The sequence below is a fragment of the Ptychodera flava genome, assembly GCF_041260155.1.
Source record: "Ptychodera flava strain L36383 chromosome 3 unlocalized genomic scaffold, AS_Pfla_20210202 Scaffold_26__1_contigs__length_13983176_pilon, whole genome shotgun sequence".
Lineage (NCBI taxonomy): Eukaryota > Metazoa > Hemichordata > Enteropneusta > Ptychoderidae > Ptychodera > Ptychodera flava.
Genome location: NW_027248280.1, coordinates 9,716,222 through 9,743,604, shown reverse-complemented (window position 1 = coordinate 9,743,604; position 27,383 = coordinate 9,716,222). Strand labels below are relative to the sequence as shown.

Genomic DNA, 27,383 nt, shown 5'->3' with positions numbered 1-27,383 from the left:
AAACAATGACAGGAAATGAGTCAAGTCAGTGGATAGACATGCCACCACTCCTGCACATTTGCAGGATTTCCCTTTTTCTTACCTCATTTGCACATTTTTGACACTGATGTGTTCATTTGAACAAATTCACATCTCAACCCCTACATTTACCTGTACACCAAATACTGAGACGGTAGCTTTGGCAGTATGGGAGCCTTTGTGTGTGACGGACATACATCCGCACATACCCACAAATATACAGACATGCAAATCAATTCACCTTATACGATAACCTCACATTGGTAAACCTCACATTGGTATACCAAATGTGAGTAAAAATGAATTGAAATGATGCGAAATAAAATGACATATCATGTTTAGGTAAGATTAGAATTAATCTCATGTTCACTTATAGCCCCGACTAGCTGTATCTTCTAGCATTGTTTTTTTTTATCTTATATTCAAGCCGAAATAAGTTTGTGAGAATGCACTGATTTTGGTGATGTATACACTTATTATTAACTACCCACTGGGACTGTACATGCAACTTTGGCCAAGATAAAGATTGCGATGTGATTAAATATTTGCCCAAACATTAAATCCCACCGTGCATACGAGCAAAAACCCTGGATAATGTGCATATCTGCACTGAAATATTCACATAAACTGCACAGAGCATTGTGCAATTTGTGCTATAAGATATTGAATGGCCCTTACTTCACTGTTTGATGCACCACTCAGGACGCAACATTCTCTGAATGGTTTGGTCACACAGAGTTCACGCAAATGCATGTAGTTCATATATTCGCGCAGTGAAGTTGGGCTCCCCAAAGGTCATAACCTCAACTCAGTCATAGTGTGAAATGTTAAAGGGATAGCCCACCCAAATATCAACCTGCCTTTAAAAGTTGAAGTATATTATTTTTGTAACATTCATGATGAAGAGATGAGATATGTGCTAATGATTCTCCTGAAAATTAATGTTTTATTAATTGATGTGTATGACGCCATTTTCGCCATATGGAAGCGCCACTTATCGGAATTCCTCAGAGAGGCTTGACCTAAGATGACGTTAAGTTTTCGTGTTTGGTTGAGGAAGTTAGGGGGTATCACTAGGGGTCTGATCTACTGTGCGTTTGTATTGAGCTACTGCCCAATGGACACACTTTGCCTTCAACCTTATAACTTTGAACCGGACTCTAAATGGAGTGTCCCTCATCCAACAAACAATAGTTGTGCATACACACTTTCATGTTCTCAGGGGCACTAAATTAAACTTCAAACACACTTTCATGTTCTAGGGGCACTAAATGAAATTTCAATTTATCATTTCAAAGTACAGTCATAAACTACACACTACAATTTTCCTGTTCTCGCAACTCACTTTGAACTCTAATCGTGAGTTACCGGTAATTAGAAACCGCAATGGAGGTAGGAAGAGATTGCAAATCCAAGCAGCCGTTTTCTGCTGTCAATTGTGCAGTCTTGGGAAAATAATTGAGAATGGTTAAAATCTGAAAGCCACAACCTCACAACTAGTCATTGGGAAAAATGTCGGGAAAAATTCTTGGAAACGGTCTTTGCATACATAAAAACACACACTGTACTTATAATTTTGAAAACTCATGTCGTGCCAATCTTTACCAGCAACAATTTTTAGAGGTGGTGCTTTCACTTCAGGTTTCGAATCATGCAGAATGCCTTATTGAAATCTCGCGCACGATTATTAGTACATCTGTAATACTTACAGGCAGACATAATATCTAAGCTGTTCATGAGACTCCCTAGATCAGACCCCTAGTCAATGCACCAAAACCCGAAAACTTTACATCATCATCTGGGCATTTCTCCCGGCATGCTTTGTGGAGGCTAAAAAGGTCTCCATATTGCCTGATTTTGATAATTATTTTCATGGATAACTTCAACAAATCACTGTTTCTGTGCAAAAGTAATGATAAATGCTTTTATGACATAAATATAAACCTGTACACAGCTGATTAAATTTTTGGTGGATATAAGGTGCTGCAAAGGAAGTTGGGTAGAAAGGACTGATGTAAAGTCAACAGTCCATTGGAGCTGTATGCATGTGGCATTGCCGATGAATGTAAATGTTGGGTATGCCCTCAAATTGAAGAGTCTACAATGTCACAGTCCCTACAAACGTTGAACACTGCAATGAAAGCATCCATGCAGGTCAGTTATGCTCGTTTTGAACAGCATCATTTTCTGATTTTCAAGAGCAAAACCTTTGGTCAGAACAAATGATCATAAATTTCCTAATACATACCAGTTACCCGTATGTTTAACCCTTTTCCTGGCAAGTCAATATTTCACCACCAGGTCAAGATGGTTAAAATTAATGACACACAACATATTTCATATGGTGTATTTTAACATAATACTGTACATTTGAAAGCTGTTCAAAACTGTAAACTTGATTCTTTTGGACTAAAGATGCTATAACAGACCAAGCCAAGTGGGTGAAAATATGTCATGTTTTGGCTCAATACCATTTTTTACTGACTTGGCTGATGGGGAAGTGATACTATCTGGCAGGAAAGAGGTTTTAGTAAAATTTGATATATTGATTACTTTATTTAGGTCGCATATTGATAGACTATAGTATTTTCCACAGAAAATTCAAGGGTTTTACATGTATGTTGAATGACCCCCTTGGGACAGGAGTACGGGCCCACATTCATGATTGCCCCCCTGTTTTGACATCCTAGATTGAATGTTCACCCTAGAGGTGAATGTTTTCAACTGTGACATTGTATGTTCTCTCTCCTTGTTAATATTACCAATTTTTGAAAAGGGGCGATAATCAAAATGGCTGTTAAAATTTGAGTTTACTGTTTAAATGTTTCTCAGAGGAATATTCCTAATGCAGTAAAAGCCAATATCCCTTCAGAGGGTAGAATTCAGAGAAAACCACGACAAAATGGGAACATATTCTGAGGTCAACAAATTTCACAAGTTACAGCTAGTGGGGCATTAACTCACATGCTACATGCTATGTCATGTTACTTTGCACTATTTATAACCTTCTAAATATTATTATTGAAAGTGTACAAATTTGAATCAAAGAAAGAAATTGACATATTAAAAGCCTCATCGCCAAAAGCACTGCTTGTAAAATCAATATCTTTAACTACAAAGTCATGCAGAGGCTGAGTAAAGTAACTAGTGGAAACAACCTGTGATGAAAATAAAGCCACCTCAGGCGAGCTTGCGGAGGTGGGTGTTAAATGAACAATGTCATTACTAGTAAATGAACTATCAGGGGTTTCTACAGTTGAAAATGATCCCCTGTTAGTAACTAGAATTGTAGGTCACTCTTTGTCTTTATCTGTGTGCCCTTTATCCTGATAAGGACAGTCACTAGCTGGATGAGAAGCTTGTTTGTGTTTTAAACGATAACAAGAGGCACACATGTGTTTCTCTAATCTACCGTTAACATAGTGATCTCCTTTAATCTTACATTTACCAGATTGAAAACCTGCACAATATCTCTGACGACTAACTACTTTACTAGTTGGAGGATTTCCTAAAAACGAACATGCAATTGTTCGAAACTATCGCCCCAACGTAAAGACCCTGCTCCAGATACTGTAAAATTATGGAATGATACTTTCGAACTCTTTCCCATGGATATAATTGAGCATCTGTGATAATATCCTGCAAGTGTCTTAATCTTAATAAAGCGGATTTACTTCTGGCAATCTACTGGAAATTATTTCTAATTCCCCTGCAACTAACTGAGCTAATGTTAACTGTTCATAGTCCAAAGCGTCCGACCTATCTGGGTTTGGGTCTCTTGTAAATTCGTGAGGCCAAGGCAAGTATTTCTTGACTCGGTCGGTAGGTTTACGCTTGACACCGCTCTTCATCCTCTTACCTTTCGATTTAGGTTCGTCACAGTGGCCGAGAAGAGATGGTGACACGTGTGCATGACGTCGCGAGCTGCATCGTTTGTGTGTAGAACCATTCGATATGTGGCTTTTCTCTAAATCCGAATACTGAGTGTCCGTCGAGCTACATGAAGAAGAACCACACCAAGATGAACCTGTTGAGTCTAACAACCTGTCTACCGCTTGTTGCAAACTGGCATTGGTCTTCAGGTCATTCAACGTTGCACGAGTAGTTGGCGATGTGGATGGTGAACCAGTTGCGCCTAGTGATTTGGCAACATTGTTACTACCCTGAGTGGCGCCGTCGTGTGTTGAGCGGGAAAGTCCAGAGAAACCCGCCAATTTATCTGTTAAAGCCTCAACTTTCGCTGTAAGCTCATCAACTTGATCCTGGAGTTTGGGTTTAGACTTACGAGCACTGCTGCGGGTACGAGTGGTCTTTTCCTTCCGTATCGCCCCGGAAGTATTCGTGGGAAGTTCACCGTCAACTGCGCTGACACATGTGGCATGCCCCATGAGTTTGTGGGCATCCGGATCTGTACCTTCCCCTGAAAATGTGGTTGCTGACTATCCACTGGGCTCTGCTCAGGATCCTTATCAGACATCGTAATTAAGAACGGTACTAATTGAAGTGAAACAGTTCAGTAAAAAGATGGCTAAAAGTTGTCTACTGACTAACGTAAAGAAAGCACAGCTACTTGTCAGACTAGAGAGCTAAAAGTAACCTGGTGAGCATGCGTAGAAGAAATGTGGACTATACCAATATCACTCGGGGGTGAAATTAATCAAAATGGACATTTTTACCCAACCTTCTAAATATTATGTGACAGAGGAAATAAATTGACAACATGGATATAATGCCTCTATAGTAAAAAAAGATAAAAAATATCAAGGGGCTATTTTCTGTCATTGAGCCATAGAACATACATAAATTTGAGTGACAAGAGTTAGGAGACTTGTGGGATTGAATTCAAAAATCTACCAACATATTCAACTTAAAGAAAGTACAGTAAAGAAAGTATAGCAACACTTCATAATCTTATTACAACCCTTTTCAGAATTAGAGCGCGAAGCCACTGCAGTGAACTGCAATAAAACTGCTTACACTAATTAGTTTCAGCAGTAGCCGTGGCCACTTTGGTGTTGAACAAGGCTACTTGATAAAGACCAAAAAGTCTGCTTGTACAAAGGCAAAACTAGCTCTGTCTGAGGCTCGAGTTGTAAATGAGAGTTTACGATTGGCACCCTGTGTTCAAGATTAAGATACAATGTAACATTACCATGCACTGGTCCATGTACAAATCTTTTTTATTTCAACTTCCCCAGACAAACTGTCTGCATGGGACATACAATGTTGTCGACTTTGCCAGCTGGCTACAGCTGAAACTAATTAGTGTGAGCAGTTTTATTGCAGTTCACTGCAGTGGCTTCGCACTCTAATTCTGAAAAGGGTTGTATTAACCTTCATGCACAGCCAGGGAACACACAGACCTGTACGCAGGGCTAACATTGAATTTGAAGGTTCATACCATACATCGGCTTCCCGTGTCTGGCAAGCATAAATGCCGTCGTAAAAAGATTGGTCAGTGTCTGTTGCTGGTCGTCGTCATTCGGTTCACGCATTGTGAGTGCATGCGATTGGGGTGTTGTCAAGTGAAACCGTATCGGGCTCAGCGGGACCCACAACATTTCCACAATCATTGTCCCCATCACGATCTCATCTGCGATGCTCCAAACAGTCCAAATGTGGTTGACTAAACTCGTGAGACCTTAAGGATTCAACGCGAAACATTTGGCCATGGAGGTAGTCTCTTCCTACCTCCATGGTTTGGCAATGGTGGGTATTTGAGACACGACGTACAGAACATTTTGGAACCGTCATATTACAACCAAGGCCACTGTGCTTTCCATTTCTGGAGATAACATCTACGGCGTTGTTCCTCATCATAACACTTATGTTTAGATCTTTTGTCAGAAACATCGTTCTAGTCATCACATCGAGTCGTCAATTCTCAGACGATCCCACTCACGCTGGCCCTCGTGGCACCGTCGTAAATCATCACAACGTCGTTTCTCAGAGTTACACAATGCCCATCGTCGTAAACTATGTACCTCTTTACGGCAAAAGCCTTGCTTGATTTTTGTGTAGGTTTGCGGAGCGGAAATTACGCTCTGGCTCATGAAAATGCACAATGCCTTGTTTGCGTTAGTGGAAATATTACCGTAAAATACTCATATTTACAGCGATCACTCCACAAACTATCTGCCTACAATGTTCATCTACCTCGCGAGCCCGCATAAATGATTTTGAAGTACTGCAGGGTCGATCGCCGATAAGCAATGTGATTAGGTTTTGCAATCTTTTACCTAATTTGTTGGGGCGGAGCAGTCAGCATTCAACAAAGAAATACTGTTTACGCCAATTTTTAAGCAAATTTTTTAATTGGACGATAAAACAATTTCATGTTGATCATCAAAAAATTGCAACATTGTGTGAGTCGGCAAGTGAATCTCAGAAGAACGTCACAATTGTATCTAAAATAAGTCAGTGATTGACATTTATTTTGTGTGAACGACAACACAAATTGGGCGACACGTACACAAACCGCAACTTAGGTTCGCGTTGATTGCGCCAGAAGTTGTATAAACAACTTGTCCGGCGGGCAACCAGATTTTATTTTTGACTTGCCCGAATGGAAATTTCACTTGTCCCGGGCATCAGGCGATAGGAATTGTCAAGCCCTGATCATTAATACAGACTGTGACTCACTGGTCATACAAAAATTTGGGAGGGATAATCTTTTTCTTGCTAACACTTTTTGAAGGGTCATTATTTTCCATGGATTTAAAATGGCACTTTTGCTGATCCCTGGAATTACCTTTGTTCTAGTATGTAAGAGGACTATGGAGGGGTGATAGCTTGTTGTTTTCCATTGAAATTGTAATCTGGTGTGTAAATTTTCTGTTGAGACAATCTGGTGCCAACACAGGCCTTTAAAAACACCCCCCGCCCTTAATCTTTGTCCTGTCCCTGACATGAATCAACAGTCACCCCGGGGTGCATACATGTACCACTAAAAGTCACGTTTAGCATAAAGTGACCTTGAAATTCGATGTTCATTGAAATTATCAGGAATATCGATGATTTAAAACAAACAAACGTTAAATACTTTGCCGGATACAGACATTGCTGAACACGTTTATAAAAGAAGGAGTAGACGTATCTTAGACACAATTGGGCTGGTTAAAAATAAGACAGCAGCTATACATAAGCTTACCTGGTATAGAGCTGTCCAGCTGATGCAGGACTCAGCGACGATCGAGGGCTTGAAGTGTGTGTCGACCTGTCGCTGGTGCGGAAAAGAGGTACTCTCTTCCGTTTTGGCGAGTTTCGTCTAGCTGCTTGTCGGACCATGTCGTAACTGCATGACACGGTCGATGACACACTGGCACTAGATTCAAACGTACCGTCGTCGAGATGGTCCAGGAATTCAAGGGTAGACTCTTCAGCAGACATTCCTAAACACCGACGGGACATGTCAGTAGAAGCTAAAATATCGACAACTGAAGATTCTTGACGGCACGATCACGGGGTAGGAATGGTACGATGTACAGATGTAAGCGAAGCAACGCCACGCCATTATCCTAACAATGGCGTCTTCTGAGTATGACTCCTTAAGTGCTCAAATATTCACGAAATGAACTTTGCAAAGAATTTGATTATAACTATCATTTTTTACTCAGTCTTGAAGAAAATGTTATTTTTTGCTCTCGTTAGACAAAAATATTGCTAACAGAACCATATTTTCGTGTTTCGCCAGATAAAGGTACATCATTGTACACATTGACCCCCTAGCATCAGCCTGCAGTGCAGCCTCTCTGCATGTACAAAGCAGCTTACGCAGTTTTTATCTTCATGAATATTCCGTGTTATATAACCAGTGCACTGAGCCGGATATTTGGCGAGATCTTTTTCAAGATGGTAAAAAATAGCAGCTATTTGGCCTAATTAAAACTTTGGGAAATAATCGTGTGTGAGTCATATGAAGTAGGCCTAGGCCCTATAGGCCTATTGCTATTGCTTGTATTTTGAGGACGGTTTTGAAGAATTTATTCGTTTTTTGTTGCACGTGATTTCCTAATAACTATTTTAAATAAACGATATCTCTTCTATGATCTTGCTTGGTAGATATGTGTTTGCATGTGTATGTTAGACGGGTTGAACTGTGCAAAGTGGCTAGTATAACATTGATATTAACATTGATACTGCATCTGCAGATACAGCCAATCGTGCATCTTGTAAACAATTTCTTTATTGTAGGGCCTACATACAACATTCTTACTGTTGCAATAGCCAGATTTGGATTCATGTCAACACCAACAATGTTGCTATGTACACGCCGGCTATGCTCAAAAGTAGTATGGAGGGAATTGAGAATAATACAGCACATGAAAGAAAAATAAATTGAAAGAAAGAACTGCAGTACAATATTTCATCCTCATTTGACCGATGTCGTATCCTATAACCTACTGAAATTAGTTTCTGACGAACATGCAAGGACGTGTATCATTCACCAAGGTGGTGCAATATGTTTTGCGACTTTGCAGAAATATTGTAGTTCTGACGATGTTCTCCATGTCAGCTTACGTATATAGGAGATATACCGGTATCTTTCCGAACGATAATGTGGATACACACAGCGAGGTCTACGCAAAAAGGTGATGAATCAATTGAATAAAAAACGGTTTTTGGAGATCATATCTGTTTATTTCATCAATTCTGAACAAGGTTTGAAATCGGTCTCATACAATAACTACCAACCTGTACTGACGGGCCTGGAAAAGCGAAATTCTAGCAGTTTTTATGAAATCCATCATCGTATATCATCGGGTCACGGTCGCAAAATTGAAGCTAGCAACAGTAACAATGCCGGTAAACAGCCTTGACTTGCCCCGAGTCGATTTTTGATGTGGTTGAAGCACGGTCTGAAGAACGAGCACATTTTGCGAAAGATTATGATGGATTGTAAGGCTACCAAGTTGTTATAAAACGTGTCTGTCTTAGGAATTCTTTGGAAGTCATAACTGCTAAAGTTGTACAATATTCATAATAAGGGACTGGTCAGTTTATTCGGCGGGGGGGGGGCAGTGGATTCATGAGGGTCACCCTGTTTTTGACAATGGTGAAAGAGGGGTCACTATGTTTTTGAATGCCCAATTAGGGAGGGGGAGTTCAGTGTGTTTTAAAAATTCCGACACAGGCTCATACTTGCCTAAAGTGCATCGTGCAAGCGAAAAATTTCATCATTCAGTTGCATTCATGGCGCGCCCTTTAGGCGCTTAACTTTAATAACAATAAAAAAATCATATTTTTCAGAGGCCCCTCCAAGCACGAAACTTTAATATATCAGACATATAAGCTTATGTCAGAGATATTCGTATGTTTAAAATGTTGTCGGCGCGCCCTTCGGGCGCCTTACTTTAAAATATCAAACATATTTTCAGCCTTACTTTAAAATATCAAACATACTTTCAGCATGCCTTTCACATATCAGACATATATCTCGGAGATATCCATATGTTAATATTTTCAGCGGGAACTCCGGGCGCTGTACTTTAATATGTCAGAAACATATAGAAATATTTTGATGTCTGTAAATTGAAAGTCTGTTTTGCAAAGTGTACCAATCATAATGAAACCTGCAGCGCATATGAAGAGCATGATAAGTTCCTAATACTGTTCTGTTTTCTCAATGAGAATTCAGCATTAGAAAGCAACATGCACTAGTATTTCACAATCAAGCGTCATACTTCTTGATCTCTGATAGGCACATTAGATCCATTTTTATTCTAAACCTGGGAAACTTTAGTCCAGAATTTATTAACGGAACACAGTCCCTGATGTAGACTGGCCCCAGTCGCGCTTTCTCTTCAGTTGAGTTACTTGCTGACCAAGCGCCATTCACTCCACGATCCACGAAATAGCCTACCATTAGCACAACGGTTTGCCGATGTTTAGTCCTTCAATATGCTTTGATATGCCGGAAGACTTTGAGAAGTCTATCCCTGATACTCTTACACTTACATACCAAATAAGCAAACCTGGCGGTCACACCGTTATATGAGATACAACGTTTGCAACTCTAAAATCTGACCAGAAAATACTTGGTACACTGGAAGCACTAGGAAAAATTTAAAAAAAGACAATCTTAATTACCTACCAGAGCAAAATAATTTGACCTTACAGCATTGATGTATCTTTTCACATTCATGCTTACCGATGGCTGGCTGTAGCGATTTACTCATATGGAAACTAAGACTATAGTAGGTTCGCTTTGAGAGTATTTCAAATTACTTGTGCCATCAGCTACAGCAAAGTATTTTCAGTATTGTCGATTCTGTGTTCAGCATTTAATTTTACTCATCATTTTAAAACATTCCTTGTTCGATTTTGAAAGGTAGTCGATTCGCCAGATAATTGCTATGCACTCGCCAGGGCACGGGCGACTTGATAGTAACTATGCGAAACCCCCACGATGCAAATGAGAAGTTGTATCATAGAGTTTTCGTCAAGGCACAGACCCTCTGCACACAAACGACGATTGAAGCATTCGTGCACCAGAGTGTTCATAACATTATGCCATACACTTAATGTGGGAGGACATCAGGCAACCTCTCCACATTCCGACATTGACCACGGTAATTAGGGAAGTCCCTGCCCTGACAATGCTTGTTGCACACACAAACAAATAATTCCCCTTGTCTGTGTTGCACACTTCACCCTGACTGTACTGCATATGCATTGTGACCACAGAGTGCATACCGGGGGCCTTGGTTCGAACACTTAATATCGAAAAGGACTGAATCATCTAGATAAAATGACCGATACATTCACAATTTTCAAATTTGATAATGGTCTTCCCGTCTCTGCAGTCTCCGACTTTTGCCATGGTAGTCGGCTGAGGTCGAGTAAGACAGCAAACAAAGGCTGTTTCAATCACGGCTATCACGGTCATCTTTATTTCACGCAAAACTACTCAAGTTACTTTTTGAGTGTAGACGTTCTTAAAAGTTGTAGAATGCACTAGAAGTGGAGTCTGTGCGGTCATGGATGTAAGGGTACGGACGGCCTGATAATCCCTTTCATACCTATTATTTTATCTTTGTCGACGCTGGCCTTTTCAGCTGTGTCATGGCTGCCATTATCAGGACGGCCAAGACACTCCATAGACGTATCTGTGGTACGTCCAGGGACACACACACACACACACACACACACAAACTTCACTGATAATTTTCTATGCATCACAAAAATCTTTCAATTTATGACATTCCTTTTTCATCCATAGTGCAGTAGGGCTGACAGCGATCCTGCAAATGTGATTTCGGGTGCAACTCAATGACAATGCGTTCAATCAACTTTTAAAAGAAAACAAGTTTACAAGAATTTGCAGACTTGAACAAAGTCTATTTCCAGTTAAACTTTCTAGCAACAGTGACTGAAGCAAGAAAACCGCTTTTGTTTATACATTCAAGGGGTTCCTCCTGATTGTTGTTAATGACATATGGCTATTTACACCTTGAGACAATGGAGCAATGAATCAGAGCCCTGCATGACTTGCCATTGCCTGACCTATCACTATTTTCTTCATGATATACCGGTGCAAAATGTAATGCAGGTCTCCTGGTTATGTGTCAAATAAGCAATTTTGATAGCAGGTCATATCTTTTTTTTCACAAAGTCGAACTCGCAAGAGGGCAGATCGTCTGTGCAGCCGACACGAACACAAACTGTCTGATACTGGCTACCAAATACTATCACAAGATAGGCAGTCATCTACTGACTCCACACATTTTTCATTTGAATGAACAATGACGAAAAGGGAAGTATGTGTAACTGCTGTGGCGATATCGATGGCAACCTTTCTGATATGTTAATGACATATGGCTATTTACACCTTGAGACAATGGAGCAATGAATCAGAGCCGTGCATGACTTGCCATTGCCTGACCTATCACTATCTTCTTCATGACTGCAACAACATATACTGTGGTATACAAAACGCAATCTTTATTTCAGTTGAAAGATAAAGAGACAGTTACAAAATGATAAGAATTAAAGGAGGGGGATGTGTCTTCTACAGTGCGGGGACTCCAAAGTGCAAACCCTAAGCCCTTCAAGATGGTTTCCAGATGGGTAGAGTGAACGTTAGAAATGTGAGCTCAGGGAAGTGACTAGATGTTTCTCACTATACATCCAGCTGATCTTTATCACATATAGTCCTTTCCAATTTTTAGAGACTGTAAATTGTCATCCTCAGTGTTGTTTTACAATCTTTACCTCACACGTAAAATTATGCAACTTTATTGGATTGCATAAAGGTGCATAATTTTAGTGAGCCATTAAACCCTTTCATACAAGTGCATAAAGATGCATATAGGCACCACCACTGACACCATGTTTACACACCTTTATGCACTACATAAAGGCGCGTAAAGGAGGTGACCAACTTTATGCAAATTTATGCAATTGCATAAAGAATGTTAAATTTGGCTTTTGATCCTGTGGAATTTGGTGGACGAAAAATGATACCATCAATGCAAAGGGATGCTGACCAGTTTTTCTGTGAAGCAGTATGACATTTGTGTGAGAAAGGAGTGTATATCGAATAATAGTTTTTATTTTGTCATATGCAGTGAGTCATGGAAACCACACAAAATATTCATTCTAATTAACTTCAGTCTCTACGCTCTGGTTAATAAGTAATTAAGCACCACCTTTGTGTGTTCTATCAAAACACTCAAATGTATTTCTTAGTGTCTGAATTCGATTGCAAGGTTTATGCAGTGTAAAAGTTGAAAGGCATGCATTTTCTACGCGGTTAAATTTATCCTTGACAGAGACAGACGTCTATTTGTGCATATACAGACGCTGAATAATTATTGAACCACTCTTTTTTGGGAGTGGAGATTTAGCCGAGTGGTTCTGTCTGTGGCCTCTCAGCTAGGCGACTGATGCCGTATGTTGTGGGTTCGAATCCGATTGAAAACTATCCGTATTTTCTACCCTGGGTTGGTAACACTGCTGGTGGACAGAATTGTCCCCGAGGTTATCGTTCGCCAAGTTAAAGCGATGAAATTCGTTTCTTCGCTTCGATAAAGTGTGTATGTGCAATGTATGATAGTGAGCATGCGTGCGTGAGTGCTTCACGAACTCTACAACGTGTTGAGCGGTCTCAGTCAGAAAAATGTAACAACTTAGCCGGCTATTGAACCACTCTTTTTTGGGGGTGGAGATTTAGCCGAGTGGTTCTGTCTGTGGCCTCTCAGCTAGGCGACTGATGCCGTATGTTGTGGGTTCGAATCCGATTGAAAACTATCCGTATTACATAATTGTACTTTATTAGAATATGATGGTTGAAGTGCATATTATGTGTACAAGAAATCTGATTGTGGAATTCCACTTAAAATGTCCATCCACTATATACACGGGAGTCTATGAAGAAAACTATGAACATTTTTTCCAATAGAAAAATAGGCAAACCTGTGTATTTATGTTGTTTCGATTATTAATATTAATGCACTCGATTAGACTAGGGTGGTAACAAAGAGATGTGTTCGCCAGAAATTAGATTTTGAAATTTCGCGGAAATGTAGATTCACTATACATGGGAGTCTATGAGGAAACTATGAATATTTTTTCCAATACAAAGGTGGATAAATCTGTGTATTTATGTACTTTCGATTATTCATATTGATGTACTTGATTAGACTAGTGTTGTAACAAGTGGATATGTGTGCAAAAAATGAATTTTTAGAATTTCACTGAAATGTTGGTTCACTTTACATTAGCATCTATGAGAAAACTAAGAATATTTTTTTACAATGCTAAATTAAATTAATTGGTGCTTTTATAGGTGTTTGATAATTGATACAAATGTACTTGATTCACATAGGATATTTTAAAGTTCACATGTTGAGAACAATTAATATATTGGAATTTCACCTGAAAATATAATGTAACTTTGCATGATACTAGTTGTCTACACGTAAGTGTTAAATAATTTCAATGACAAAACCTAATATGTAGGTAATAGGAATTGTTAACTGCCCTCGGTGAAGTCGATTTACAATAATACAAGCCTTATAGTTGCAAATTCAAGATGTTCATGTGACAGATAATTATACTTTCGTTCAGATTTACAATTAAATGACTTCAGAGAATGAAAACATGCAGCGATCATTTTTATCTCTTTTTTTTCTCAAGAATACTTCTGAACATTGAAACTGCTTTTTAACGGGACATATACTTATGAAAATTAAGTGAACCCCCTCGAGCTGTTTGAAAAATACATGACCTCTCTTGCAGTTTTCAAATTTAAGGTGAACCCCCCCCCCCCCCCTGGATTTTGCAGACATTCAGAGTAAAATAGCCTTTAAAGTTACAGCAATGGAACATTTAACTAAACAGAAACAGTGCTCAGGACTAGTATTATTTGAAACCTAAAATGGAGGATTTGTACCCAAGGCTGTTATGATTTGTTCAGCTACCCAGTCTGCTTACTGCAAAAAGTGTAATTGTATGAACGAGGCAGTAGTTTAACTTTTTACCGAGATAAGGGATGTAGGAAAATTTCCTTAAATGAAAGTTCAGGAGGTTACAAGTGGTATATCTGCACGTAAACTATGTGCAAAATGTCCTTCTTTTTGCTAACACTAAATTTTCACAGCCGGCAAATGTTAGCAGGGAGCCGGTTGTTATGCCGGCTGCCGGCTATTTTCTCAATCCCTGGAGATGTTAAGTATTTGTTTTCTCAGTGACAGCTCAATACTTTGTCATACTTGTAAACTTTTGCATTTTAACATTTAGAATTTTCAGGTTTTGAAAAAACACTTTGTTTTACCTCAACATTTTGAAATTCGTGGTGTACAGGTCGTTAAAACAACTATTACTATTTGTCAGGATCATGGCTAAAAGCGTAGGTTTATGTTCAGGCCCTGGTGCTAATGTTAAAGCTCGCATTCACGTGCTGGAGCATGCATGGTAGCATTGACTTTGCGTTTCGTTAGTTCACTTTTTTTGATTCCGCACTGTCGGACTTGTATAAATGACGTAAGTTGGTGTGTGACCAGTTCTGCATAAAGCCTCGTAGGGAGGTTCACGTACATTTACACATATTTCCTTCAATAACTTCGATTTTTTATCGAAAAATACACCATGAGGGAACTGAAAAAATTAAAACAAATAGCATCTTTGAAATCTGCAGAAAAAAAACCCTGATTTTTTTTTCCTTTTTTATTTTTATTTGCTTTGTAAGCCAAGAAATTGGATGTTTAATTTCCGATAATCTCATTCTGCATGTACGCGTTCACAGTGTGTTGAACGCGTCCCGTTGTATCCATGAAAATCGCTCATACTCCGCGGCCCTAGGTACTTCACTGAATTTGTAATGTTGTCTTTTATTGGAGATCGCAGTCCCAGTTTTTGGTCTACAGCCAAAGAAAATAGTTTTTTTTAAAGCTCACGAGCAGCACAATAAAACTACGGGGTCTGCATGTGTTGTCGACGCCATAATCCGTAAGTTTGATGTTGTTGAACAGCCGGAAGTTTTAATTCGAAGATATTTTAGCAAGACCTTAGAAATTCACGCTGCAGCTACTACGATTTAAATATTTTGTTTATATACTCCATTTTTGGCACGTTTTGAGTCATTCTGTGCAAAAATGTATGCGCGACATGAAGTTGAACGATGTATAGAAGGTCAGCAACTGGAGCGATTCTCACTTGGCAGTGAACCGAGCGATGTGCTGCAGAAGCATGGCTTCATGAACGATACGTCACGGTGAGTTGTGATTCATTGGACATGATTTCAGTGCGTTTCTAGAAAGTTTGAAGAACTAAATTCTTCTCATTTGCTCAATTTGTGAATATGTCCGTAGAAACATTGGACAGATCGCGATCGATTATGTTTTTGCCGGACAGTCACGTCCGCGATCGGCAAATAATTTATTCATGACTACGTCATTCATGGTGAATGCGTTAGACATGCGAGTGTGACATTGTGTTCAGAGGTAGTGTCGTCCCGGTTACATCGAATTTCCGTGTATCTGTTGTGATTTGTGTGACCTAGAGTTTTATCCAAGACAAATAAATGATAGTTTTGCCTTTACAAATCATCGTTTCTATGATATGATACTGTTTTGAGCTGTACAGTATGACATGGCGTTGGTAGCGCTATTGAAGCTGACTTTGCTATGTGATTTTTGAGTTTTAAATTAAAAGAAAATTAACGTTTTTTTGAATGATAGACAATTTTTAATTCAAAGAGGACATGAAAAAGGTCATTTTTATGTTATTATTTTAAGTCAATCATAGTTATTGGTGTGTTTGAATTGTATAGTTGTGATTCTAGTAACACATTTAATTTTCACATTGAGTAGTTTAGGCTTTTATTTCGCACACTATGCATTTGCATTGAATTAATGCAGCTGAAGTAATACAAGAGAATTACAAGTTGTGTTCATGATGCATCAAATAATCGTACACTTTGTTGGTTTTCCTTCAGAATTTTTACCTGAACAGAGCTTGAATGTATTTTTTTAAGTAATTAAAAGTATTTAAGCATTTTAGGGGTCACTTTGTTTCAATTGTAAATGTCAACAAATTACAATATAATTTATCATCAATGGTGGTATTTGTAAGTAACATATTATCGGATCACTTCTTCTGGGTGTATATATTTGCCATTTAGTTGCTTTAAACTTAAATCACTGTAAATAAGTACTGACTTAATGAGTGCTGTGAACCTGTCAACAAATTCCCAGCAACCACTCAAACACAGCGATTTTCTTCATCTCCACTACACAATATACAATTTTAAAAAATATGGTCAGGATGTTGAGTAATGTTCAGGGACGAACCTTGAAACAAATGCAAGCCAAAGCAAGACATATCCAGGGCAAATATGAAAAACTTGTCCAGGCTTATAATAAAAGTAGGTCACATTTTTGTGCAAGCCGTTTATTGCAATCCGTCCGTTATTTCCATTCATATGGACAAAAGGCTTAGCCATGCCTGGTACTTGTACAGACACACAATGGGACATCCCAATGACTTTTAGACATCCACACATCAGCCCACCCGGTTATGCAGAAGCCATGAGTACATGTAGTTCTACTGAACCAAGTCTGCCGTTTCTTCAACACATCTGTCCACCACCATATGATGACACACTTCCAGCTGTGATGTCTGGAGACTATCCAACTCACAGGCAACTATTGAGCCTTTTCCAGTGAAGTCTGCTCGTATAAGTGATACATGAGCGTATCGGATACTGCGAAATGGTCTTCCTGTTAATAAATCACCAACCAAAACTCAGTTGAAAGAGGAAAAAAGAGCAGCTGAAAAACAGGCCAGAATAGCAAAACAGAAACTTAAGTCTGTCACAAAACCGAAAGAAGAACTCAGTGGTTTAGTAGGTATACGAGTAAGAACTTTAATGCATGAAAACGATTCACTACTACAAGTGGCAGAAAAAGCATCCAAGTCAGTGAAAGCTGTTAATCAGGAAGTTAGAAATATGCTGAAAGAAAATGACAGTCTATCTCGAAGGTTAGATGAAAAGAGCAAAGAAGCAGAGTTATGGAAAGAAGCGGCAAATGAGATGATGGATATTGCAAATATCAAGGAGCTGGAAGCTAAAACATCGCTTCAGAAAAAAGACCATATTGAAGTTTTAAAGAAGACAAAACAACATCTCAAGAAAATTATATACAGACGTGAAAAGAACATTCTTGATTTGAAGGAAAGGGTGAAAGATGCAGAAAAGAAAATGGAGGAGTTTGAAGACAGAAAAACAGCAGCCATAGTTTTCTTTGAAGGAATTGTTGATGAATTAAAAGAACAACTGAAAGAGAGAAAAGACAGAGAAGAGATTCTGCAAAAGCGAATATCAGAATTAAAAACCTAGAAACACTAGATGGTGGCATCTATAAACCGGAAGTGCGACTAACTTACTATCACTTACTAACATTGTGTGTGTCATCAAACATAATCGAATCTGTTGCAAACCTTGCAAACATTAATACGGAAAACATTGCTCTGCCCAAGAGAACCACTGCTCAGAGGATAAAGATAGAAGCAGGGCATTTAGCAACAGTAAAGGGACCAATCAACTGGTCATAAACAAGTGACAAGAATGTTGCATACTAAAGTGACCACACAGCTAAAGGTCAGTTACATTGGTTGTCACACAAAATCATACTCAGCCAAGTGAAGGTGGAATAAAGGACATAGTTTTCTCACTTGCTATGACTCCAGAGGAAAATGAAATAGCTAAGGAGACTGTGGCAGATTTTGCAAACCATTTACCCGATTTGCAGTCAGTAGCCAAGGATGTTGATGTAAATGCTGAATTTGTGGGCTTTGAGCAAATTAAATTACACATTAAAAATAGAGCAAATGTTGAGACTAAAGTGACAAGACTGCTGACAGAAAGGAAAGTGGCTTACTTGCAAGAACATAACCCTGATTGGACAAATCTATCAGATGCTGAAAGGGCGAAACGAAGCAAAATTTATGGTTACACATGTGCTGCTCACAAGTGCCAGAATATTGCAGCTACCATGAGCAAATCAGTTGTCATCTTTCTTAAATACCAATGGCATGAAAATAGGAGAGGTATGGTTGGTGCCAAGGCCCACATATATGCAACTGACAAACTACTTTGTACAGAGAGCAGAGAAGAGTATGTCCTAAGGAAAGAGTTTCCCTTGCTCACAGTGAACCGGATAAAGATGTTCAAAAACTGTTCAGGCCGATAGTAGGTAACAAATTCTTGATTTTTTTCCACAATGCCATTCCATGCTATGTTGGAAGACAATGCCATTCCATGCTATAATGAAAGACAGATGATACAACTATATATCATGGACAAATGAGAACAAAAGGTCCCCTGAACAGACTTGAAACAGCTGTACATAATGAGTATTTCAATGAAAAAGGTCATGGCAGAAGAAAGAGCCTATGGAATACCATATTATGAGATATGCTTGCACCTCATAAATATGGCTGTGAAAGTTAAATGCCCAATAAACATGAATGTCTTTGACAAACTTACTGTCTGGAGTGAAGATGCAACTTCACTTTTGAATTGTGCAGACAGTGTGTGGCCTGATGTAGCAAGATTAGAAAGACTATCACAGTACATGGAGGCTGTCAGGGAATCGTGTGACACAGACCAGTGTGTTCTTGAACTGTTACAAGTGATGTGCAAAGGTGGGGCAGAGAAGCTGCAGAGCCATGCAAAGGAGCACCTCACTGGAGGAGAATATCATTATCCATTAGCAGAACACACAGCCAAACTTGTTGGAGATGCCACTAATTAACGTGTAGAACAAGACTTTGGTATCCTTGCACAGCAACACCATATTGCTCCTGCATATAACCCCTTAACTTTACAATGTATGGTACGCGCCAAACAAGATGGCCCGGTAGAGTGGCTCTAGCCGCAATCAAAGCAAACCCAGACGAAACTGTGTTCAGTAACACGCAGAGGAGCCTCAAAATTGTCACAGAAATGGGTACAAAAGAGACACAATTGAAACGAATGTATGAGCAGGAAAAACTTCGTCGAGAACAGCAGAAATGGAGGCAGGCTGCTGCAGCAGAGACAAAAGCAGACAGGAAGAGAACACTAATTCAATAATTTGCAGTTGGAGAATTTGTAACCAACACTAGGAAAGTGACCAAACTGCCGTTGACTGCTGTCAATACTCAACTACAACTGTGGGCTGCCCTAGGCGGTGTGGATATTGATATTGAACCTGACGACAAGTTTTTGGTGTAGCAGCTTATTGACTATGCATGTGTAGATTTTTAACCCTTTTAAGCCTGACAATGTATTGCATACATGTATATTGATAATATTTTGCAATGCTCCCAGAAAGTCAAATAAGAACTTTAATATTGCATTTAGGTTTATTTCTTTTTCAGACCCAAATTTTGCTGCATATGGATGGATTTATTCGCAAACAAATGAAATCCCTGGCTTAAATCTCTACAAACCTCTAGCATTGTCTTGGTATCCTGGCTTAGTCAGCTCTACCTGTGACAGACATGTAAGTTCATCGTAGAAATTTCAGTCAGGGTCAAATGGACTGACAGACACCCTAGTCAGTTTGCCTTTACTTGTTAGTTTATCATCCAATCAATTATACAGTGTTCTGTACAAGCAATAGTCTGACACAAGGGATTAACCTTCATGCAATATCAAATCCTTCGCATGACTTTCTGAGAGCATTGCTTAAGTTTATACAGAAATCAAAGTCCAAGGAAATTCAGGCCTAAAAGGATTAATGTGCCAGCAAAAAATTTGCCAAGAGTCGCGATGTCTGCTCCCATGAATAGCATGTTGGATGTTAGAATGTTCAAAACATTCATGATCAATATCTGTGCTATTACCAGATGAGAATACGTTTTTGATAAAAAATACACCTTCCTTATCATTATCCTGTAAAATAGAAAGTGCAGAAAACTAAACATCTGAATGTGACATCATGTGCACAGAGAACACAAAGATTGTACGACTCATTCGTTGCCATGCCCAGAGGGCGCTGCACTCTTACTCTGCCTTCAAATGGCTGGCTGCTACTTATTCCCAGTTGACAGTTATATTTTATTGAAGTATTACCTATGCACAGTAAAAATTCTAATCTTTATCATATACCTATGCCATGTGTTGTGTCTGTGCTGAGTTCAGTGACATGATTTATCATGTTGATTACCATGTCAAGAAAGTGATACGCCTTGTTGATTTGCATATGAAAGGAATGATCAGCGCGTCTTTCTTTCATTCAATTGAATATTTGCATACGAAAAAGTGATACGACCTGTTGATTTACATAACAAAGCCTGATACGGCCTGTAATTTGCATACCGGACTACTTACATGGTGGCTCCCTAATCAAAACAAACAATGGTGCCCGTCTATGATTTGACTTTGACTACGATTTCATGTCCGATCTCCAAAAGTGGCAGGGTTTTGAAGCATAGGGAAATGCGGGGTAACTAAATAAAACACGTGTCGATATCAGATTAACCTGTTAGTAGTGCTACCAATTTGAACAAATTAAAGAGCAGAGCATCACACCGTACGGGCACTGACAGATCGATGACAGACCAGCTGTTCCGTCCGTGCATAAGCATAGACGCGCAGACGACAAGCAAAAGTGCTATCGGACATGTCGGAGGACCGGCAAATTCAAAAGCACAACTTTCAAAAATATCATGTATTCATGGTAAATGCGTTCTGGAAAATAATACCAAACACAACACTTGCATGTACCGTACGGATTCGGTAGATATCCTACATGTTTGCTGACAGAGTTCAAGCATTTCTCTGCTCAACCGTAAAATAATTGTCAATGAGCCAGCGGATAGATTACGTCAGACGCTAGAATATCAATCCGCCTTTGCAAGACAACGCAAACAAATGTAGTCCATCAAGAAAAACCACAGTGAAACGTATCATATTTTAGTATACGAGATTTATTCATTCAATAACGTGGGCATAGGTATATGATAAAGAGGTTATTTCTCGATATCACCTCTTGGTAGGGTCTTATTGCTGCTCGTGCGATTGTGGGCCTCATCATATCGTCTTCGACTCGTGTGATGTGGCCCACAACCGCACTCGCAGCAATACGACCCCACCAAGAGGTGGTATCGAGGGATAACCTCATATTATCTGCTGTGCAACTTCAAGGGCTAAGCCCTATATAATAATATTTCGTATGTTGTAATATCGGTAGATGATTGACTGATTCCACCTTTCTTTTTAAATTTACTGAAATTTGCATCAACGAAAAAAAAAACGCATGAAATTTTGCGTTTATTGACCCAAATTGTTATCTCTCTTACACTTAGGTGATTTATTTGGAATCTCCTTTTATTTTGTATATATATATAATATATATATATATATATATATATATATATATATATATATATATATATATATATATATATATATATATATATATATTATATATATATATATATATAATATTATATATATATATATATATATATATATATATATATATATATATATATATATATATATATATATATATATATAAACTTATTATATTATAGAACACACACACATATATGTGTGTGTTCTATAATATAGATACATTTCAACAGAGTGGGTTTTGCATCAATAACTCGTCGAACATAAATGGCATGATATGTAAAAATGTTGCCATGACTTATGTAAAATTCATATATGGGCATTTTGTTACCCAAAATTGAACACTTCAGGATTAATACATCTGGCATGGGTTGCATGGTTGAAATTTTACAGAACAGTAATAGTAGAACAGATAATCCATATATTTGAAAACGTGAACTCAAATATACGGATTTTTTAGTTGCCCTAACTTTGCAATTTCTCAATTTTTGTGTGGAAAATTGGCTTTTTTTCAACTTTTAGACCCAATTTTACCAGCCTTCTTGGTGTCAGGTTTACTGAAAGTGTTTTTTTTTCTTGTCCTTGGATACTATGCTGAGTATAAATTTCTTATAATCAGACGTAACATATTTTTTTTTAAAAATAGCAGGAGCTAAAAGTTGACAAATTTCACACGAGAATATAATTTTTGGGACAACTAATTTGCTTATTTACATATTTGACCATGTGACAGGATTTTTGGGCGTGTGTGATTCATTTCGACCAAAATGTCATACTTTCTGAAAGTTTCAGCATTCTAGCTCACTTAATCAAAAACAATTAAATTATTCCCATTTTTTACAATTTAAAATTTACAAATTAGCAAAATTTGTGGATTTTACACAAATGTTTAGTAAAATCTAAGCGTTTGTCATTTCACTGACGATGTGACTCTCTTAACGTGACACCAGAGATTCGGCCCACAAATAATGATTACTACAAATCGTTTCCTTTAAATTTTATGACTTTTTTAAAAGTCAGATTTATTCAATTCGACACTATTTTCATACCATGGGCCTCCATTATTAAAGGCATCAATTGAACTGTCCAGATTTTCTATTACATATAATCATTAACACTACATTGAAATATTTTAGTATAATTTCGAGGGAGCAGTTACAAGACAATCAAAGTCACAAAGTGCAGGTAGTGTACATGCCTGTGGACAAAACAATATCAACTGTAACCTAATGTAATGACTTTGTATACTTTTCATCACATCAATCTGTATGAATGAAAAGTGTCCACAAAATCAGTGTGAAATTTATTGTAATGCTATTTTCCGTTTGTCTATAGAAACATACTTTGAAAATCAATTAAATGGAGAATGAGAAAAATGATCTTTGATCAGGAAATATTCACTTTTAAAAACTAGTCCAAGGATTTGTAAACACAAATTTCCAGAGTAAGCTATGATGGTTTGCACAAATTTTACTCTAAACCACTGGTTCGCCTTTCTCTATAAAGCTTACTTTTCAAAATCATTTTAAATAAGATCTGAGATACTTGAGCTTTTTAAGGTAATTTTCACATGAGTAGTAAGAATTATGTGGTCATTGGGATAAATAAGAATAATTTACACCCATTTCATCCATTTTAGCTACAGGAGGGAAGGAAAATTCCCCTCCCTGTAGCCGCATGCGCAAGCAGTGAGTCATAGCCAGTGCATTATGAAGTCCCCTTCGGAATTTGGATGACCTATATATGAACTCAGTGGGGGAATTCCCTATCGAGTATTGCAACATTCTTACATTATTCAAAATAACTACAGTGAGGAAAGGAAATTCCCCTCCCTGTAACCCCATTGTCTAACAGAACACATCAGTGAGCGTAGCCATAGCAACGACCCTTCATAATGCACTGATGCGTATAAGCCTATTGTGCAAGTGGTGATAAAAGATAGCCACGTGCCATCATGTAGCAACACGTTTCGTTAGGGCTATTTATAAACACACGACATGTATAGACATGTATGTGTGAGTCATCTCCGTCGAACTGTGTATATATAAGGGACTGGTCAGTTTCTTCGGCCTTGGGGGGCGATGGATTCATGGGGTGGGGTCACCCTGTTTTTGACTTTGGTGATAGGGGGCCACCATGTTTTTGAAATGCCCAATAGGGGGGGTCAGTGTGTTTTTGAATTTCGACACAGGCTCATCATTGCCTAAAATGCATCGTGTCAGCCACAAATTTCATCATTCAGTTGCATTTTTCGACGCACCCTTCGGGCGTGTAACTTTATAATCAGACATATTTTCAGCATGCCCTTCCTGTGCATGACTTTAATATACAAGAAATATATATCAGAGGTATCAGGATATTTCATATTTTTCTCTGCGCCCTTCGGGCGCCATACTTTAATAAATCAGAGATATATGCCAGAGATTTCTTGATGTTTGCTAAGTGAAAGTGTACCATTATGAAATCTGCATTTCATATGAAAAACATGACAAATTCCTGATACTTTTCTGTTCTCTGTATGAGAATTCAGTATGAGAAAGCAACATGCACAAATATTTCACAATATATATTTGATAAAGTGACTTATTTTAGAGATAGAAAAATGACAAGATATCTTTCGTTGTCATTGATGCAACTGTTTTCCTTTGTGTCTCAGGTTTTCTGTAGAATGATGCTTTTTATGACCAAAATAACAGTTAAAAAGGCAGTTTTTGTCATTATTAGCTGTGCTTTTATGGTTTCAATGTTACAAGAAAAGGTCATCTCAGACACTGCACACATCAGATTGGCTAAAATGCCTCTCTATGGCTCCTCAGGAGATTTAATTGGATGGCTGGCAAGTCTTAACACCAATCAAAATTTTTGATTTACTGCTTTTTCCTCTTTGATATTAATGATTGACATCCATTTCTGTTCAGGACATCTGGTTAAGCATAGAAAATGTGAAATACATTCACAACTCGTGCAAAATGTACTGTATTCAAACCTCAAGATTGAAACCTTGAACTTCCTATCTTACAACTGACATGTCAACAATTTCCATTAAAACACAAAATGACTGTTAAAATATAAATGTATTTAAAATATAATATATATACATATATATATATATATATATATATATATATATATATATATATATATTATGTCCACCTTTTATTTTACAGTTGTCCGCGTGCGGGGGGGGGGGGGGTTTACCCTGTTTTCAAAATTTGGATAAGGGGGTCATCCTGTTTTCAAAATTTGAAATAGGGGGGGGTCAGCCACTTTTTGACATCGGCAAAAAATAACCCACCCCCCACGCCGAAGAAAATGACCAGTCCCTAAGGGGTCCGATAGGGTGTTGTCAATCAATCGAGGACCAGACTACCAGCAGAGCACATTCTTGCTGATATAAGTATATAGATACGGCTAGTTTTCAATCAGGTTTGAACCGCTCGGCTAAATCTCCACTCCAAAAAAGAGTGGTTCAATAGCCGGCTAAGTTGTTACATTTTTTTTGAATTAGACCGCTCCACACGTTGTAGAGTTCCTGAAGCACTAACGCACGCATACTCACTATCACACGTCACAGATACAAACTTTATCGAGACGAAGACACGAATTCATGGCTTTTACTGGGACAATTCTGTCAACCAGCAGAGTAACCAACCCAGGGTAGAAAATACGGCAAGTTTTCAATGGGGTTCGAACCCACAACATACGGCATCAGTCGCCTAGCGGAGAGGCCACAGAGAGAACCGCTGTGTAATAAAGAGAAAGTGGCTTCACACATCAGCCATCTCGTCTTGTATGTGCTTTGGTGTGTTTAGTGTCTGAGTTGTGCTTTGGCTGTTAGTGTGGAAATTAACAAGCGAGTCGTTAATTTTCAAATAAGCCATGGCGAGACGTGGCGTAGTCAGATGTGTCCTTGACAGCGGTGACTCTTTTTTTATCCCCACGTTTCGAAACCAGAGCGGTCTCTTCCTCAGTCGCCTAAGATATGTGCATATCTTTTTTGTTTTATGTCATGTCGATATTGTTGATCTCCTGTGCTTCTAGCAGTGAAGCCAGAATGCTTATGTTTGGATCGTAATGTGTTCGTTCGTTCATTGACTTGTTTCTAATGCAATGGACTTTAGCCTTAATCAGTGTGTCGCTGATGTTCGTATTTCTTTTGTAAGCGATGATCGGTTGTTTAGGAAATAAATTCCTTAATGTTTCGTCCTTTTCTATGTGATCCCAGTTTTCACACAGAGCTAGTTTGATAGCTTGTGTCTTTATGTATGGGCTATATCTTGTTGTGAACACAAGTGTGTTTTTCGTTCTGTTTTTTGTTCGCTGGTGTTGTAATTGCGTAATTCTGGTGGCGAACTTTGTTTGTGATGTAATTCTAGAGATTTCATCCTGTTTGTAGCCACGTTCAACTAATCTTGCATTGAATGACTTGACTTTAGCACTAAAATCATTCTCATTGTTGCAAGTTCTGATGTACCTTAGTGTTTCGCCTTTGATCAGGCCTTTAAAGGTAGATTTTGGATGGCATGATGTTCTATGTAGGAATTGAAACGTATCTGTGGTTTTCGCGTGCGTTCTTATGTCCAGTATTTTCTCACTGTTATGTCGTTGACCTTTGTATACCACAAGATCGAGGTATGTTATCTCATGTGTCGAGCTTTCAAACGAAAATTTGAAAGTAGGGTGCATTTTGTTGATGCCTGATGTGAATTCGTTCAGTTCGTGTTCTGTTCCTATAAAGATCATGAAAACATCGTCTCTGAATCTAAGCCAGAGTAATATTTTCGATTTGTATTCACGTATTATTTTCATTTCCGTTTGATGAAATGTGATATCAGCGACATTCGGTGAAGACGGAGAACCCATTGATACACCCATGGTCTGTTTATAGAATTCGTTATCGAATTCGAATGTGTTGTTTTTGAGAATAAGTGTTAGCATGGCTAACATATATTCTGCTGGTGGCATTTTCATTGTTGTTCCCTGGTTGCTGTTTTGGGATCGTTCTGCGTCTAATGCTTCGCCTATAAGTTGAGTGGCTTCGTCGTGTTGTGTGTTTGTGTACATAGACACCACATCTAATGTGACTAATATTGCATTATCCGGAATTTTGATAGTTTCAATTTTCCGGATAAATTCAGTGGTGTCTTTGATGTATGTTGACTGTTTTACCACGACTTGTTTAAGGAAATGATCGACGAATTCTGACATGTGGGATGTTGGGCTTGAGCACCCGCTTATGATAGGGCGACCTGCGAATTTCGTCTTTGGTGACGAAGGTTTGATATCTTAGGTAATAGATACCATCGTGGTGTCCGTATTTTGAAGTTAGACGGATCAAGATATTTGAATGTATGATAATCTATATGTTTTTTATCATACATTTCTGCTGTCAACTGTGTACTTGTTCGATAGTTCGTGGTGTGTCGTCCGCTAGCAGTTTTGTATAGTATTGTGTGTGGCTGAGTTGCCGTTCACACTCATTGATGTAATCTATTGTGTCAATAATTGCTGTCCCTCG

The 27,383-nt window shown here is 38.5% G+C and overlaps 1 protein-coding gene across 1 annotated transcript; it reads left to right on the top strand.

Moving 5' to 3' along the window:
• The first annotated feature begins 17,389 nt into the window (after positions 1 to 17,389).
• Positions 17,390 to 17,860, top strand: LOC139125937 (oxidized low-density lipoprotein receptor 1-like). Its single transcript, XM_070692013.1, has one exon. The coding sequence runs from the start codon at positions 17,390 to 17,392 to the stop codon at positions 17,858 to 17,860; it is 471 nt and encodes a 156-aa protein (XP_070548114.1).
• Positions 17,861 to 27,383: the final 9,523 nt, after the last annotated feature.

What these genes read in the sequence shown, in the direction of transcription:
- LOC139125937 (XM_070692013.1), top strand. Translation starts at nt 17,390, where the DNA reads ATGCATGAAAACGATTCACTACTACAAGTGGCAGAAAAAGCATCCAAG.